Source organism: Felis catus, chromosome B4, assembly GCF_018350175.1.
Source record: "Felis catus isolate Fca126 chromosome B4, F.catus_Fca126_mat1.0, whole genome shotgun sequence".
Classification (NCBI taxonomy): domain Eukaryota; kingdom Metazoa; phylum Chordata; class Mammalia; order Carnivora; family Felidae; genus Felis; species Felis catus.
This window is the reverse complement of record NC_058374.1, coordinates 71976891-71994819: the sequence shown is the minus strand read 5'-3', so window position 1 is coordinate 71994819 and position 17929 is coordinate 71976891. Positions and strand designations below refer to the sequence as shown.

Here is a 17929-nt window from a genome sequence, read left to right as displayed (position 1 = left end):
AGAAATTACACGTGACTGGTACCACTGTTTATAAAATGTTCCATTTTTTTCCATCCTCTCATAAAGACTCTGGAATCTGTGAAATCTTTGTAATTCATAATTCTTTCCCCTTCTTTTGAGTGGACATCCTCTGCCTTGCAGATTTCCAGAGACAATTAAAGGGATATAATTTTCATTTTTGACACATTTACAATTTTTTTTTAAGGATGTCAGGCTGTTTCATTTCTTAAGTACACAATGTTCATATTTCATCCGGCCCAGGGCTGTATTATCCATAGTACTGATAATGTTCAACCTCTAATTCACAGATTACTTTCTCACTGAATTATCTTTTTTTTAAGTTTATACATTTATTTTTAAGAGAGAGACAGAGACAGTGAGAGGGGGAAGGGCAGAGATAGAGAGGGAGAGAGAAAATCTCAAGCAGGCTCCGCACAGCACGGAGCCTGATGTGGGGCTCGAACTCACAAAACATGAGATTATGACCTGAGCAGAAACAAAGAGTTGGACACTTAACCAACTAAGCCACCCAGGCACCTCCTGAGTTGTCTTTTATATTGTAAATCTTCATTTTAGACTCCATGGATCTCTTTTTGTTCCAGATATTTGGAGGGCTATACTTCAAATATCAGGGACTAGGAAACCTAAAGTCAGAAGGAAGACATAGGAGACAGAATTAACTTGAAATAGGAAACACCTGAGTTAAACATAAACGCCTTTTAGTACACATAGCATGTGGTTCTCTAACAATGGATGAAGGTATCAATTTAAAAAATAATTTAGGGAAAAATGGCTTCTAAATCAAAGGGAGTATTTAGTCAGCAAAATTTATTCATTTTGTCATATTTTCATTTACCTTAATAAGTTTCTTTTTTCTTGTAGGTTATGACTTTTGTTCTGAAAGGCATAACTGCATGGAGAATTCTGTCTGCAGAAATCTGAATGACAGGGCCGTTTGTAGCTGTCGAGATGGTTTTAGGGCTCTTCGAGAGGACAATGCCTACTGTGAAGGTAATCCTTGTAATGATGTGTAGCTCAGCTGTTTAAATTTCCTAGGATTACTGCATGCAAAATTTATTAATTTCCCAGGTTGTCAAGTTGATGGGCCCATTAAAAGCAGTGAATTTAATTTGAAGCATATTAATCAGCTAAAAATAATTATCTTTCAAATTAAAGTTTTTTAGCTATCTGCTATATGTCAGACTAATAAGTTATATGGCTGGTTTCTTGAATTAAAATAATACTTCCACTGTGAAATTGCCTTTCTTTTTTCATAATTAGATATTCAGATAGTTCACATATTGACATGATTACTGTGGCTTGCAGTTAGAATTGTAGTCAGATTTTTCCAATGTTGTTGAACAAAAGCAATCAATTAACAGGAAGATAAAGTACCACTGCTATCTTTGTTTGCTACTGTGAGTAATCTCAGTGGTTGTATTAATGCTCCGTGGTATTTAGTAAATAGCTCCAGTGGAGTAAATAGATGCCTAGTTATTTTTTTAGAATCTTAAACTAATATCTACGGTAGTTTATTCTCTCATGGAAACAGTCCAGATACTGTGAGGAGGCCCTTGACATTCACAAATACTGTTCAGGAAAGACCCTGGAAGTCCATGAGATGTAGTAATTTATTACTTCCCTGAGGCACAGATTTAGATGATTCTCATTAAATATGTGACTAGCTAGTGGGTCTTGCAAGTAAGAACACTGACACAGTGGTGTTTGGACATTTGGAGGGTTCTAGACTTATCCTTTCCAAATGTCAAGAATGTGCCATTGGTCCTTGGAGACAGAAAACCTCTAAGGTATAAACTTGCCAGCCTCTGTTTAGCTACACGATGATTTATTGGCCCTTGGGAAACCAATTTCTGTTGTTTCTCTTAGCTTTCAATAGATTTTCTCTGCCTTAAAAGTTGGTATTTATTTTTAAAATTGACCTTTTTTTTTCCAAAGTATTTCTTTAAATGCTTCTGATTCAGTCCAAAAGAGACCATTATATTTTTGCTGAAAGATAGGTCTTTCCTTCTCCATTTATGATGCAGATTTTTAAAAAAATGCTCATTTTGAAACTTAGTGTATTTTCATTATAATATTTGAGATCTCTAACATATAATAAGCCCCACTGATACTGTCAAAATGTGTAACATGAAACCACATGATATAAATTCATGTGATACCTCTTTCTGGATCTTAATTTTCTGATCATTATTTTTATTTTGAGCTTCTGCTTTTGTTGTTGTGGTTAAGTATGTGCACTCATGTAATAAAGATTTAGTGAGCACCTATTGTATACCAAGCACTTTTATAGGTACTGGGTAGTGAATGGTGAATAAGACTGAGAAGTTTCCTGTGTTCAGATCTCACATTCTAGGGGGAAGACAGAGAATAAGTGGTAACCATAGAAATAGAGAAGGCAGTTTCAGGTAGTAATAAATAATAGGAATAAAATGAAACAGGATGATGTGATAGAGAATGATTGGGGGTTAATTTAGATGAGATGGTCAGGGAAAGTCTATGGGGTTGATGGAGACGAGTTGACAGTTGACTTGAGATTTGATGGTAAGGAAACAGCATAGAAAGATCTGGAACAGAGCATTTCAAGCAGGAGCAATAGCAAGTAGAAAACCCCTAAGTGGGAACTATCTTGGATGTTCTAGAAACTGAAAGAAAGGATAATGTGATGCAGCAGAGGAGTCAGTTAAGATGCAATCAAAGAATGAAGTAGGGGCCAGGTATTTTAGGGAGGCTTGTAAGGATTTTAGGTTCATCTCAAATAGGGGAGTGATATACTTATATTGAAAAGGATGGCTCTGGCTGCAGTGCCTTAAATTAACTAAATTGTAGATTATGGGTTAAATATGGTGGGGAGAAAGAGACATAAATAGGAAGACCAGTTGGGAGGCTTTTGCAGTAGTTTAGGCAAAGATGTTGGTGGTCTGGATTAAGGAAATGATAAGGGAGATAAAGAGGAGGAAGCGTGTTCTTGGTGTTGTTTTGAAAGTAGAGCCAACAGTACTTGCAGATAGTTTATTGTGGAGGAGAATTGAGGAGGGATTAAAGGAGTTTGAACAACACATGGATGATGTTGCTGTTTATTGAGACAGGAAAGAGTTTAAGAGAAGAGGGCAGAGATTTAGATTAAATAACTTTTTAATGCAACCTATTGAAAATGGGTTTTTATCATTGTTAAGTATAAATGTATAGCACAAATGAGCAGCTACTTTGCATTCTGAATGGATCATACTGAAAGATGGTTTGTAAATTTCTTCACATTATTTCTTTGTCATTTAAAGATAAAAATCTTCAAAAGTTAAGAAAATGATGGAAAAACTTGGTTTATTACAGAGATCTTGAATTTTTCATGATGAGGACTTTTAATATTGTATCTTTCATTATTCACGTTAAGAGGTTTTTTCCAGTATTTTGATCAAATTTGGTTTTCCTTTTCATTCTGTTATTGTTAACTTTAAGGATATTTGACTTCTTAGAAGCAACATTTAAAAATTATGCAATGGTTCATGTTGTCTATCAGATGGTCTACAGAATTCTGGTCCTCTAAGAAATTAGACTTATGATTATATACAAAAATAAGCAAGTAATAATTTGTAAGTGATATACATTATGTTTATTAAATCTGTAGGGTTGTTTTAATGGTAAAACTGTAATTGAGATTATTGATTTTTACCACAGTTTACTTATCAGGTTTAAAATAGCGCTGTTAAATGTTGGAGTTCATTTGTTCATTTGGCAAACATTTATTGAATGCCTTCTTTGTTCAAGGCTACACTAGAGGTGAAACAGTAAATAAGACATACATAACTGATATTATCTCAGTCAAGAAATATAACATCCAGTTCATTACACCAAAGAGCATTTAATTTCACATGTGGCAAATGCCCTGAAAGAGAAATAGGTTAACAAGAGTCTGATCTGGGTGGGTGGGAGTGCTTGAAGAAAATTTGTTTGTTTGTTTCCGAAATCTAAAGATTAAGTAAACATCAGCTAGGCATAGAAGTAAGGATGGGAAAGAAGGGAATTTGCCAAGTAAGAGGACTCAGCAGGCCTCCAGGTGGTGAGAAACACTTTGTAAGAATTGATAGAAGGCAGAGAGCAAAGGGAGAGGTGCCTGATGAAATGGATGAAGGGCGGCATGGCCTTGAAGGGCACAGTAAGGACTAAATAAGGGTTTCATGCTAAGAACAAAGGGGTAGGCAATGAAAGTTTTTAAGGAGTGAAGTGCCTTGATCACATTTGTGTTTTAAATAAATCACTTCAGCTTTAGGCTGAATGGAGGTAAGACCGGATGTGGGAAACCAGTGGATATGGGAAACTAGTGAATGAGAGACAGTGGTGGCTTGCATTAAAAATGGAAATGGAGGGGCGCCTGGGTGGCGCAGTCGGTTAAGCGTCTTCAGCTCAGGTCACGATCTCAGGGTCCGTGAGTTCGAGCCCCGCGTCCGGCTCTGGGCTGATGGCTCGGAGCCTGGAGCCTGTTTCCGATTCTGTGTCTCCCTCTCTCTCTGCCCCTCCCCCGTTCATGCTCTGTCTCTCTCTGTCCCAAAAATAAATAATAAAACGAAAAAAAAATACTTAAAAAAAAATGGAAATGGAGATGTGGATGCGTTTGAGATCATTTGTGAGGGAAAACTAGTCCTGCTGGTTAACGGGTGACAGGAGATGAGGAGGAGAGAGGTTTCAAGGTTGCTACCTAGGCTTCTTTGCCTGAGTAACAGGCAGATGGTGGTGCTACTTACTTAGGAAACAGACTGGGTGGGAAAATCACCAGGTTGCGTTGTGGTACCTATGGAACATCACAGCTGAGTACCCTGTTGAATATATTTGGATATGGAGTTCAGAGAAGTTTAAGTTGTACATACAATTTGGGATTCTTTGGCATATAAATGGTAGCTGAAGAACTGTAAGAAATTGCCTAGGGAGTTTTTGAAAACTCCAGACTTTGAGCATTTTATAGAAAACATGATTTGGTGACGGAGACAGCAAAATTGTGGCTGAAATGTAGGAGGAGAGAAAAGAGAAGGTGGTGTTATAGGAACCAAGAGACAGAGAGAATTTCAAGAAGAAAGTGGAATGCTTCTTAGAGATCAATAAAGATGAAGACTGAGAGATGTCCTTTGCATGGAACTTTATGGATGACATTGAGGACAAGAGCAATAGCTAAATTGGGTGCAAAAGTGAGGACACAAGCCAATTGGGAGCACACTGAATATTGCATAATGGGAAAAAATGTATCTGATGAAGGGACAGAACTCCTTCTAGATGTTTTCTTATGAAGGGAAGGAGGAAGAGAGCAGTAGCTTAAAGGAAGTAGGGCTAAAGAAGCATTTTTCTTCCCTGTCTTCTTTTTTTCCTTTTAAGTTCTGTCTCTCCTTTACCTCCAGTATCTCAGCCATATAGATGATAACCTGTTGTTCATGAATGAGTTTCGAAATGCCTTACGTATTTATAAACATGGTTTAATATTAGGATTTTATGATTGTATGTCTTGCCCACCTTTTAGATATAACGGATATAAAATATTCAGAAGTATGTTGGCCTCCTTTGTATTTCTTATAAGCTATATATATGTTTACCATGTTTCTTTTAAAAATTACGTATTCAATTCCATCCATTCAATGTCCCTCATTCGCTTTAGATTCTTAGTAAAATTTCAGTACTTGCCCTTCACTTCATCTCTTGTCAGTACATATAATCTGAAAGAGTTGTCAAAAATTAGTCTGGCCATCATGTTTTCCAGAATGGTTCTTTGCTACATGTCTTCATTCTAAAATGAAAATTATAGGAGCTTTTGATGTTTTGACTATATCTTCCTTCTTGACATTCCACTATTCACTATTGTGTTAGGACCACCTTGGCATTCCATTTTAGATAGTGTCTTCAGAAGTCATTCATTTGTTAACTTTTTCTCTTCGGTGCATGATAGTTGCCAGGGATTACATTGTGTCAGCCCAATAGTGCGTTATGTTGAAGAAGCTTTTTCTGGATTCCCAAACTCCTTAAACAGTTGGCTGGCGTTGTTGCTCTCCAAGCCTTTGGCATTACACAAGAACAGGAAATTAATTTTGTACAAGTGAGTCATTCATATAGTTGCATATCACCTATAATTACTGAAATCAGTAATTGATGTCTTATTAAGTACTCAGATTAATGAGAATATAGGCGATTGTTTGGTATAATCTGAACTCCCTAGAAGAATAATCTCTTATTGATAGACCACTTTCTCTTGGATTCATTTAATCTCTTTCATTCTGACTGCTGCTGCCAGATATTTTTTACTTCCTGTCACCCTCTACTTAGTTATTCTGTCTTTAGTGTCTCACTCCCTCCTGACCCAGCCAGGACCCATTCTCCAGATTAACGTTTACAAAACACCATTTCTTTTCTTTGAGAGCCCACAGTGCCTTCCAGTTCAGCACGTCAAGCTCCTTTGCTAAGGTTCCACGGTTGTCTGTTGCCTGAAGGCTCCAAGGTTCTCTGGTGTCTGGCCTTTGAGTTTTTCATCCATTAAGCCTTAGCAAGTCACCTAGAGCTATTTAATCAATTACTTGGCTCAGAATGGTTCATCTGTGTTAGGGATTGCACTGTGTCCCTAAAATTCAAATGGTGAAGTTTGAAAACACAGTACCTCAGAAAGTGACCTTATTTGGAAATGGAACTGTTAACAAGTGTAATTAGTTAAGATGAAGTCATAGTGGAAAAGGGTGAGGTCCTACTCCAGTATGACTGTTGTCCTTATAAAATGGGAAAATGTAGACCCAGACACAGGGGGAGAATGTCATGTGAGCATGAAGGTAGAGATTGGAGTGATGCATCTACAAACTGAAGAACACGAAAGATTTCCAGGAAAGCCCCAGAAAGTAAGCAAGGGGCATGGAATAAATTGTCCTTCCAACCCTAAGAAAAGAACCGTCCCTCCAACACCTTGATTCTGGTCTATTAGCCTGCAGAATTGTGAGACAATAAATCTCTGTTGCTTAAGCCACCAGTTTGTGGTACTTTATTATGGTAGCTATAGCAAATTTCTATAATCTGGCAGAAATACCTTTTGCTTTTTGGTCTAATGCTTCATGATTTAATTATCCTTCCAGACTACTTATGTTTTATTTTCTTTCTGAAGACTGTCGTGATGAATTAAGTACAAAGATTTAATTTCTCAAATCTATTTTTTAAAATTTTTTCTGACCAAAGAATGAATACCTTGTTCTGTACTGGTTTATATCCAATTGTCCCATTGTAATATACTTTCTTATACACTATACAGTTTATTAAAGGACTGATACATGTATGCCTGTATATATAGGTCTCCCACCTATAAGTGTCTTGTGGTCATAAACTGTTTTATTTTCCTTGAATTCCTCTAAACTTCTAAAATAGAGATAGACAACGTAGAGTTTAAGAAATATTTGTTTGTTAATGGTTTTGAAATGCTTAGATATGCTGAACAGATGGGCACCTTTAGGCTACCCCACCACTAACGAATTATTGAGGACAAGCATTGAACTTACTGAATTGTGCTTATATTGCATAGGAAAGGCTAATGTCATATTGATTTTTATAGGTAAAAAGGAATTCAGTTGTTTTAAATTGGTATGTTTTGGCCTTTAAAAATTACTTTGAGTAGTGCAAGAAAAGGAATTCATTCATTTAGAACACTTGCTATTTGTTAAATTATATGTGCACTGATATATGGATAGTAAAAGGACCACAAATCCCAGAAATTTCCCTATCTCTATCTTGCTTTCACTGTACACTCTAAATTTTTACTTAAGATTTTAATTCTATCTAAAATGTGCAAACCAAGTCACTTGAACATTACACGTCTGGCAGGTAGAAGGTACTTAATTTAAATGCCACTGGAATGTGGAGATTAGAATCTTAATAAACATTTGTTTAGTGCCTGCTATGTGCCAGGCATGGCACACCTTCAAACATAAATTATAAGTTATATTTAGATCTTTTCTTCTTTTCTTTCCACCTGTTACATCAAACACTATCTCCTCTCATCTCATTCCTGTCTTTTTAATGCAATCCTTTGGCTAATGATACCTCTTCTACCTTTTTTCTTGTTCTGTATTTTTGGAGATTCTAACCCATGTGCGAAGTAATGTGAGCATAACTGTTAATGAACACAAGTAATTTCTCTATTCTATTTTGTATTCTTCTTTCTTCTATTGTTTGTCAGTGGGGCTATAATAAAAAGCACCACCTGCTACTAATAACCATATGATTCTTAAGAGACACTTAATATGCTTTATAGATACAGCATCTGATTTCTTCCAGTGGTCCTATGATGCAGGCAGGCATTTTTATAACATCTTGTTTTGGGGTGAAGAAAATTAAAGAACCAGGAAATCAAATGGTTTGCCCCAAATCATTTACCCACACAGCAAACAGTAAGCCCAGGGTTCAAATTCATATCATGTATCTACAGATTTAGTGTTTTTAAAATTTTACTACTTTTAGAAAAAAAATTTATTTATTTTGAGAGAGAGAGAGTGCCCGCCCATGCAATTAGGAGCTGGGGAGGGGCAGAGAGAGAGAGGACCAGGGGATCACAACCTGAGCCAATATCAAGACTCTGAAGCTTAACCTACTGACCCATCCAGGCTCCCCAATTTTTACTGCTTTTAATTTACTCATTAGATACCTAATCTAATTCTTATTTTTGTAAATAATAATAGCATATAGATTTTTCTTTAGAGAGACATTTTTTAAAAGTAGCTAACTGGCTTACACATTGAATGTTTCTGAAAAGGAAAAAAAATCTGTACTCCATCCAGAAAGCAGTTCAATGGCATTAGAAAGTTTGTAATGAGCTGAGACCCTGTAAATAACCCACATAGGAAGACAATGGGAAAACAGACTTTCTTTCCCTCCTGTCCTTCCCCTCCCTCTCTCCCTGTGTCCTTCTTTCTTTCCTTCCTTCCTTTTTTTTCTCTTTCTCAGCTTATTACCACTTCACAAATAATTCATTTACTATGAATTCCTGACATAGCTAGTATCTGCATATCATTAACTGTGGAATATAGAGCCAATCTGAGAGGATATTTTTAAGAATAAGATGAGAGATAGCCCCACAGAGTTGCTCCAAGAGATAAGAAGGGAAAGATGCAGAATGAGCTTAATTCTCTGATTGTAAAGCCTGCACACAAGTCCCCACTGGAGTTAAGGGGAGGCCTGTTAACAGAGTGGGGATAAATAACCAGAGGGCTGAGCCCTATGGGATTAATTAGGGAATTCTCATAGACACTGTAGCTTTCAAAATTATGGCTAATGATGTACTCTCTGTGGTGTGTTATGGTAGAGTTTCTTAAGCTAAAAAAAGCCTGAGGTTACTGTATTAATCAGGATTCTCCAGGAAAACAACCAATAGGACATATATGGACTGAGAGAAAGGTTGATTGATTGAGAGAGATTGATTGATTATAACGAATTGGCTCAAGTAGGCTGAGAAGATCCCAAGATCCACAAGTCAGCAATCTGGGTATCTGGAGAGTCCATGGCATATTTTGGTCCAAGTCCAAAGAACTGAGAACCAGGAGAACCAATGGTGTAAATTCCAGTTCAAGGGCAAGAGAAGACCAGTATCCCAGCTCACAATCAGGCAGTCAATATTTCCCTCTTACTCAGCCATTCAGATCTTCAGTTGATTGGATGATGCCCACCCACTTAAGCTCACATTAGGGAGGCAATCTGCTTTACTCAGTGCACCAATTCAAATGTTAATCTCATCCCTAGGCACCCTCACCAACACACCCAGAATAAAGTTTGACAAAATATCTGGTCGTCCTAACGCTCACTGGGGTAAACAAATAAAATTAACCATCACAGTTACAAATTAACAACAACAAAAATGAGAGGAGCAAAAGCATTTCTGATGTTTTCAAATATGAAGGCATCATCTATTCATCTAACAAAGTGAAAAAGTTGCCACATAAACCAACTTCCAGAATTAATATGGTATACTGATAACCAGCAAAGAAATTGAATCAGGAATCAAAAAACTCCCAACAAACAAAAGTCCAGGGTCAGATGGCTTCACATACAAATTCTACCAAACATATAAAGAAGAAATAATACCCATTATTTTCAAAGTATTCCAAAAAATAGAAAAGAAAGAAAAATTTCCAAATTCATTCTAAGAGGCTAGCATTACCCTGATACCAAAAACAGATAAAAGACTACACTGAAAAAGAGAACTACAGGCCAATATCCCTGATGAACATGGATGGAAAAATCCCCAACAAAATATTAGCGAACCGAATCCAACAATACATTGAAAAAATCATTCACCACCATCAAGTGGGATTTATTCCTGGGTTGCGAGAGTGGTTCAATATTCACAAATCAATCAATGTGATACATCACATTAAGAAAAGAAAGGGTAAGAAACATATGATTCTTTCAATAGATGCAGAAAAAACATTTGACAAAGTACCACAGCCACTCATGATAAAAAGCCTCAACAAAGTAGGTTTGTAGGGAACATACCTCAACATAATGAAGGCCATATATGGAAACATTAGTGTTTTTAGGCCTTAATGGAACATCTATTTAAACCATATTTACTATGCTGAGGAGATAAGTGTGTGAGTGAGTGAGTGTGTGTGTGTGTGTGTGTGTTGTGTTGTTTTTCATAAGAATTTTTCCTTCTCTAATTGAGAAGTGAAAAACTTGAAAATCACTATCAAGTGACACAGCTAAATTTGAACTTGCATTAGCAGCAGTCCTGGGCTCATTCATCATTTACTCTCTGTGATCCTTAATTTCAGCTTTTGCTGACTCAAAAACAATTTCTGTTCATTTGTAAACTTGAACATCATTAAGATATATAAATTGCAGAAAAAGGGCATTTTTTTCTTTGAAGGCAGGGTCTTCTCTGATATGAAGGGAGGACTTTAAATTTTTAAAACCAAACCTAATAAAGATTGAATTCCTCTGAATTTCTTCTTAGCCATAGTTTCTCATGTAAAATAAGTTAAAGAAATAATCAGTGCTAGCCATATACTATCCTTTTGAAACTAAACATCATAGTTATGTGACTTTCACTGTCAACTGATTTTCTGCCCCAAAGAATGCACTTCTCTAAAAAAATATTCATATAAGTCTGCTGGAGTTTTGGAAGCTATCTATATAAGGAACAAATTATGAATCAGCCATCAATTAATGATACATATATGTATTAAATAGGGTTAAGTACTTTTAAAAGAGGACTTCAGCTGTCTGCCTCCATTTTGACCTCAAACTTTTCAAGTTGGATTCTTTACTTCTTTTTTTAATTTTTTAAATGTTTATTTTTGAGAGAGAGAGAGAGAGAGCGAGCAAGCAAGCAGGGGAGGGGCTGAGAGAGAGGAAGATACAGAATCTGAAGCAGGCTCCAGGCTCTGAGATGTACAAGGCTCTTGAATGTACAAGCTGTGAGATCATGACTTGAGCCCAAGTTGGTAGCTTAACCAGCAGAGCCACCCAGGCATCCCACTAGTTGGGTTCTTTCTAACTTGTCTCTTGGAACAGGGGGAAGACTCTGAGGGCAAATCATCCCCTACTGGAAACCAAAACTACCAGGGCAAGCACTAAATACTTCCCTGAGCCAGCAAGACCCCTACCTGTGACTGACCTCAAGACAATGATCCCTTTGACCTTTGCTGCCCATGTGCACATACCTACCCACCTTTGTCCCTCATTTGCCTTCTATAAACGTGGAAGTATTTTCAGTATTTCAGAGACAGTCTTTGAGACATTGGTCCACTGTCTTCCTGGTGTTGGCCTCACTGAAATAAAGTCCTTTTCTGTTTCACCACGACTCTTTTCTCTGCCTTTGTATTTGGTCAGGGTGAGTAGCAGATTCTGGTCTGTTTGGAACCCCCAGAGTTGGTGCACTTTTACCCCTGTACTCTAGCTATACTTTCTTCCCTCTGAGGTGGAGTTGGAGTTCTAATCTCTTTTGGGGGGAATTTTATTCATGATTGGATTCTATCACTAGAGTTCACTTAGAGAATCTTTGTTCATTGTTCATTTATTCGTAGTATGTGTTGAGCACAGGCTATGTGCCAGGCCATGAACAGGTGCTGGTCATATAACTGTGAGCAAAACTGATTAAGCTCCTGCCTTCATGGAGCTAACTTTCTAGTAGAGGTAACATTGAAAGTCTATGTCCATTTTCCAGATGCAGATGGAAATGAGAATTATGATTGATGGTTTTGTGCTTTGTTATTTTTTTATTATTTTTAAAAAAATTTTTTAACTTGTTTTATTTTTTATTTTTTTTTAATTTGCATGCAAATTAGTTAGCATATAGTGCAACAATGGTTTCAGGAGTAGATTCCTTAGTGCCCCTTACCCATTTAGCCCATCTCCCTCCCACAACCCCTCCCATAACCCTCAGTTTGTTCTCCATATTTATGAGTCTCTTTTGTTTTGTCCCCCTCCCTGTTTTTATGTTATTTTGTTTCCCTTCCCTTATGTTCATCTGGTTTCTCTCTTAAAGCACTCATATGAGTGAAGTCATATGATTTTTGTCTTTTTATGACTGACTAATATCACTTAGCATAATACCCTCCAGTTCCACCCATGTAGTTGCAAATGGCAAGATTTCATTCTTTTTGATTGCCGAGTAATACCCCATTGTATGTATATGCCACATCTTCTTTATTCATTCATCCATCAATGGATATTTGGGCTCTTTCCATACTTTGGCTATTGTTGATAGTGCTGCTATAAACATGGGGGTGCATGTGTCCCTTTGAAACAGCACACCTGTATCCCGTGGATAAATGCCTTGTACTGCAATTGCTGGGTCGTAGAGTAGTTCTATATTTAGTTTTTTGAGGAAACGCCATACTGTTTTCCAGAGTGGCTGCACCAGCATGCTTTCACCAACAATGCAAAAGAGATCCTCTTTCTCTGCATCCTCACCAACATCTGATGTTGCCTTACTTGTTAATGTTAGCCATTCTGACAGGTGTAAGGTGGTATCTCATTGTGGCTTTGATTTGTATTTCCCTGATGATGAGTGAAGTTGAGCATTTTTTCATGTGTCAGTTGGCCATCTGGATGTCTTCTTTGAAGAAGTGTCTATTCATGTCTTTTGCCCATTTCTTCACTGGGTTATTTGTTTCTTCGGTGTTGAGTTTGATAAGTTCTTTATAGATTTTGGATACTAACCCTTTACCTAATGTGTCATTCGCAAATATCTTCTCCCATTCTGTCAGTTGCCTTTTAGTTTTGTTGATTGTTTCCTTTGCTGTGCAGAAGCTTTTTATTTTGATGAGGTCCCAGTAGTTCATTTTTGCTTTTGTTTCCCTTGCCTCTGGAGACATGTTGAGTAAGAAGTTGCTGCGGCCGAGGTCAAAGAGGTTTTTTCCTGCTTTCTCCTCAAGGATTTTGATGGCTTCCTGTCTTACATTTAGGTCTTTCATCCATTTTGAGTTTATTTTTGTGTATGGTGTAAGAGAGTGGTCCAGGTTCATTCTTCTGTGTGTCGCTGTCCAGTTTTCCCAGCACCACTTGCTGAAGAGACTGTCTTTATTCCCTTGGGTATTCTTTCCTGCTTTGTCAAAGGCTGGTTGGCCATACGTTTGTGGGTCCATTTCTGGGTTCTCTCTTCTGTTCCATTGATCTGAGTGACTGTTCTTGTGCCAGTACCATACTGTCTTGATGATTACAACTTTGTAGTATAGCTTGAAGTCTGGGATTGTGATGCCTCCTGCTTTGGTTTTCTTTTGCAAGATCGCTTTGGCTATTCGGGGTCTTTTCTGGTTCCATACAAATTTTAGGATTATTTGTTCTAGCTCTGTGAAGAATGCCAGTGTTATTTTGATAGTGATTGTATTGAATATGTAGATTGCTTTGGGTAGTATCGACATTTTAACAATATTTGTTCTTCCTATCCAGGAACATGGAATCTATTTCCATTTTTTGTGTGTGTCTTCTTCAATTTTTTTCATAAGCTTTATACAGTTTTCAGTGTATAGATTTTTCACCTCTTTAGTTCAAAATATTCCTAGGTATTTTATGTTTTTTTGTGCAACTGTAAATGGGATCGATTCCTTGATTTCTCTTTCTGTTGCTACATTGTTGGTGTATAGGAATGCAACTGATTTCTGTGCATTGATTTTATATCCTACTACTTTGCTGAATTCATGAATAAGTTCTAGAAGTTTTTTGGTGGAATCTTTAGGGTTTTCCATATAGAGTATCCTGTCATCTGCGAAGAATGAGAGTTTGACCTCCTCCTGGCTGATTTGGATGCCTTTTATTTCTTTGTCTGATTTCAGAGGCTAAGACTTCTAATACTATGTTGAATAACAGTGACGAGAGTGGACATCCCTGTCCTGTTGCTGACCTTAGGGGGAAAGCTCTCAGTTTTTCCACATTGAGGATGATATTAGCGTTGGGTTTTTCATATATGGCTTCTATGATCTCGAGGTACGCTCCTTCTATCCCTACTTTTTGAGGGTTTTTATCAAGAAAGGATGCTGCATTTTGTCAAATGCTTTCTCTGCATCTTTTGAGAGGATCAGATGGTTCTTGTCCTTTCTTTTATTGATGTGATGAATCACGTTAATTGTTCTGCAGATGTTGAACCAGCCCTGCATCCCAGGTATAAATCCTGTTTGGTCATGGTGAGTAGTTTTTTTAATGTATTGTTGGATCCGGTTGGCTAATATCTTGTTGAGGACTTTTGTATCCATGTTCATCAGGGAAATTTGTCTATAGTTCTCCTTTTTAGTGGGGTCTGTTTCTGTTCTTGGAATCAAGGTAATGCTGGCTTCATAGAAAGAGTTTGGAAGTTTTCCTTCCGTTTTTATTCTTTGGAACAGCTTCGAGAGAATAGGTGTTAACTCTTCCTTAAATGTTTGGTAGAATTCCCCTGGAAAGCCATCTGTCCCTGGACTCTTGTTTTTTGGGACATTTTTGATTACTAATTCGATTTCCTTACTGGTTATGGGTCTGTTCAAATTTTCTATTTCTTCCTGTTTCAGTTTTGGTAGCGTATATATTTCTAGGAATTTGTCCATTTCTTCCAGATTGCTCATTTTATTTGGCATATAATTCCTCATAGTATTCTCTTATTATGATCTTGATTTCTGCTGTGTTCATTGTGATCTCTCTTTCATTCTTGATTTTATTTATTTGGGTCCTTTCCTTTTTCTTTTTGATCCAACTGGCTAGTGGTTTATCAATTTTGTTAATTCTTTCAAAGAACCAGCTTCTGGTTTCATTGATCTGTTCTACTGTTTTTTTGGTTTTGATAGCATTAATTTTTCCTCTAATCTTTATTATTTCCTGTCTTCTTCTGGTTTGGGGTTTTATTTGCTGTTCTTTTTCCAGCTCCCTAAGGTGTAAGATTAGGTTGTGTATCTGAGATCTTTCTTCCTTTTTTAGGAAGGCCTGGATTGCTATATACTTTCCTCTTACGACCACCTTTGCTGCGTCCCAGAGGTTTTGGGTTGTGGTGCTATCATTTTCATTGACTTCCATATACTTGTCAATTCCCTCTTTAACTTCTTGGTTAGCCCATTCATTCTTTAGTAGGATGTTCTTCAGTCTCCAAGTATTTGTTACCTTTCCAAACTTTTTCTTGTGGTTGATTTCGAGTTTCATAGCATTGTGGTCTGAAAATATGCATGGTATGATCGTGATCTTTTTGTACTTAGGGCTGATTTGTGTCCCAGTATATGGTCTATCCTGGAGAACGTTCCATGTGTACTGGAGAAAAATGTATATTCTGCTGCTTTAGGATGAAATGTTCTGAATATATCTGTTAAGTCCATCTGTTCCAGTGTGTCATGCAAAGCCATTGTTTCCTTGTTGATTTTTTGATTAGATGATCTGTCCATTTCTGTGAGAGGGGTGTTGAAGTCTCCGACTATTATGGTATTACTATCGATGAGTTTCTTTATATTTGTGATTAATTGATTTACATATTTGGGTGCTTTCACATTTGGCACATAAATGTTTACAATTGTTAGGGCTTCTTGGTGGATAGACCCCTTGATTATGATATAATGCCCTTCTGCCCATCTTTAAATCTCTGATTTAAAGTATAGGTTGCCTGATATAAGTATGGCTACTCTGGCTTTCTTTTGTTGACCATTAGCATGATAGATGGTTCTCCATCCCCTTATTTTCAATCTGAAGGTGTCTTTAGGTCTAAAGTGGGTCTCTTGTATACAGCATATAGATGGATCTTGTTTTCTTATCCATTCTGTTACCCTGTGTCTTTTGATTGGAGCATTGAGTCCAGTGACGTTTAGAGTGAGTACTGAAAGATAGGAATTTATTGCCATTATGATGCTTGTAGAGTTGGATTTTCTGGTGGTGTTCTCTGGTCCCTTCTAATCTTTGTTGCTTTTGATATATATATATATATATATATATATATATATATATATATTTTTTTTTTTTTTTTTTTTTTTTTTTTCATATTTTCTCCCCTCAGAGAGTCTCCCTTAAAATTTCTTGCAGGGCTGGTTTAGTGGTCACAAACTCCTTTAATTTTTGTTTTCAGGGAAACTTTTTATCTCTCCTATTTTGAATGACAGCCTTGCTGGATAAAGATTTGTTGGCTGCATATTTTTCTGATTCAGCACATTGAATATATCCTCCCACCTCTTGGTGGCCTGCCAAGTTTCTGTGGATAGGTCTACTGCACACCTGATCTGTCTTCCCTTGTAGGTTAGGGACTTTTTTTTCCCTTGATGCTTTCATGATTCTCTCCTTGTCTGAGTATTTTGTGAATTTGACTATGATATGCCTTGTTGCTGGTCGGTTTTTGTTGAATCTAATGGGGGTCTTCTGTGCTTCCTGGATTTTGATATCTGTGTCTTTCCCCAGGTTAGGAAAGTTTTTAGCTATGATTTGCTCACATAACCCTTCTACCCCTATTTCTCTCTCTTCCTCCTCTGGGACCCCTATGATTCTGATGTTGTTCCTTTTTAATGAGTCACTGATTTCTCTAATTCTTAAATCGTGCTCTTTTGCCTTAATCTCCCTCTTTTTTTTGCTTCATTATTCTCTATAAGTTTGTCCTCTCTATTACTGATTCTCTGTTCTGCCTCATCCATCCTTACCACCACTGCATCCATCTGTGATTGCAGCTCAGTTATAGCATTTTTAATTTCATTCTATTTTTTTACTTCTTTTCTCTCCACAGAGAGGGATTCTAATCTATTTTCAGCTCCAGATAGTATTCTTATTATTGTGATTCTAAATTCTGTTTCAGACATCTTGCTTGTATCAGTGTTGGTTAAATCCCTGGCTGTCATTTATTCATGCTCTTTCTTTTGGGGTGAATTCCTTCATTTTGTAATTTTTAAGGGAGGAAATGAAATAATGAGTTAGAAAAATTAAAATTAAAAAATATTAAAATAGAAGAAATATTAAAATTTAAAAATTAAACACACACACAGACACAAATCTAATAAATGATGCTAGATCCTAGTTGTGTTTTGGTCTGGGTGTTGAAAGTGGTTTGACAGATTAGAGAAAAAAAATTGGGGGGAAAGAGGAGAAAAAGAAACCATTTGAGGATTTGAAAAAATGAATACACTGAAGCAGACTAAAATGAGATAATGGGAGTAAAATATAATTTGAAAAAAATTACACAAAATAAGGAATATAGCAGAAAAAATTAAGGAAAAATATTTTTAATAAAAATTAAAAATAAAAATGAATTTTTTCTCTTTCTGTATTCAAGGAAAAGAAAACGAAAAAGAGAAAAAAGAAATAAAGAAATTGTTCGAAAATTTGAAAAAGTGAATACACTGTAGTAGACTAAAATAAAATGATGGAAGTAAAATAGAATTTGAACCAATTTATATAAAAGCAAATAATATAGTAAAAAAATTAAAGAAAAATATTTTTGGTAGTAATTGAAAGTAAAAATGAAGTTTTTCTCTTTCTG

At 36.5% G+C, this 17929-nt stretch overlaps 1 protein-coding gene across 4 annotated transcripts in view; it reads left to right on the top strand.

Moving 5' to 3' along the window:
• Positions 1-17929, top strand: part of NELL2 (neural EGFL like 2) — a 390253-nt gene that overhangs the window by 208335 nt on the left and 163989 nt on the right. For all 4 annotated transcript variants that reach the window (XM_045061670.1, XM_023256973.2, XM_019834835.2 and 1 more), the window contains one exon: positions 883-1011. In XM_045061670.1, the coding sequence (XP_044917605.1) occupies positions 883-1011 (129 nt within the window). The remainder of the gene's footprint in view (positions 1-882; positions 1012-17929) is intronic.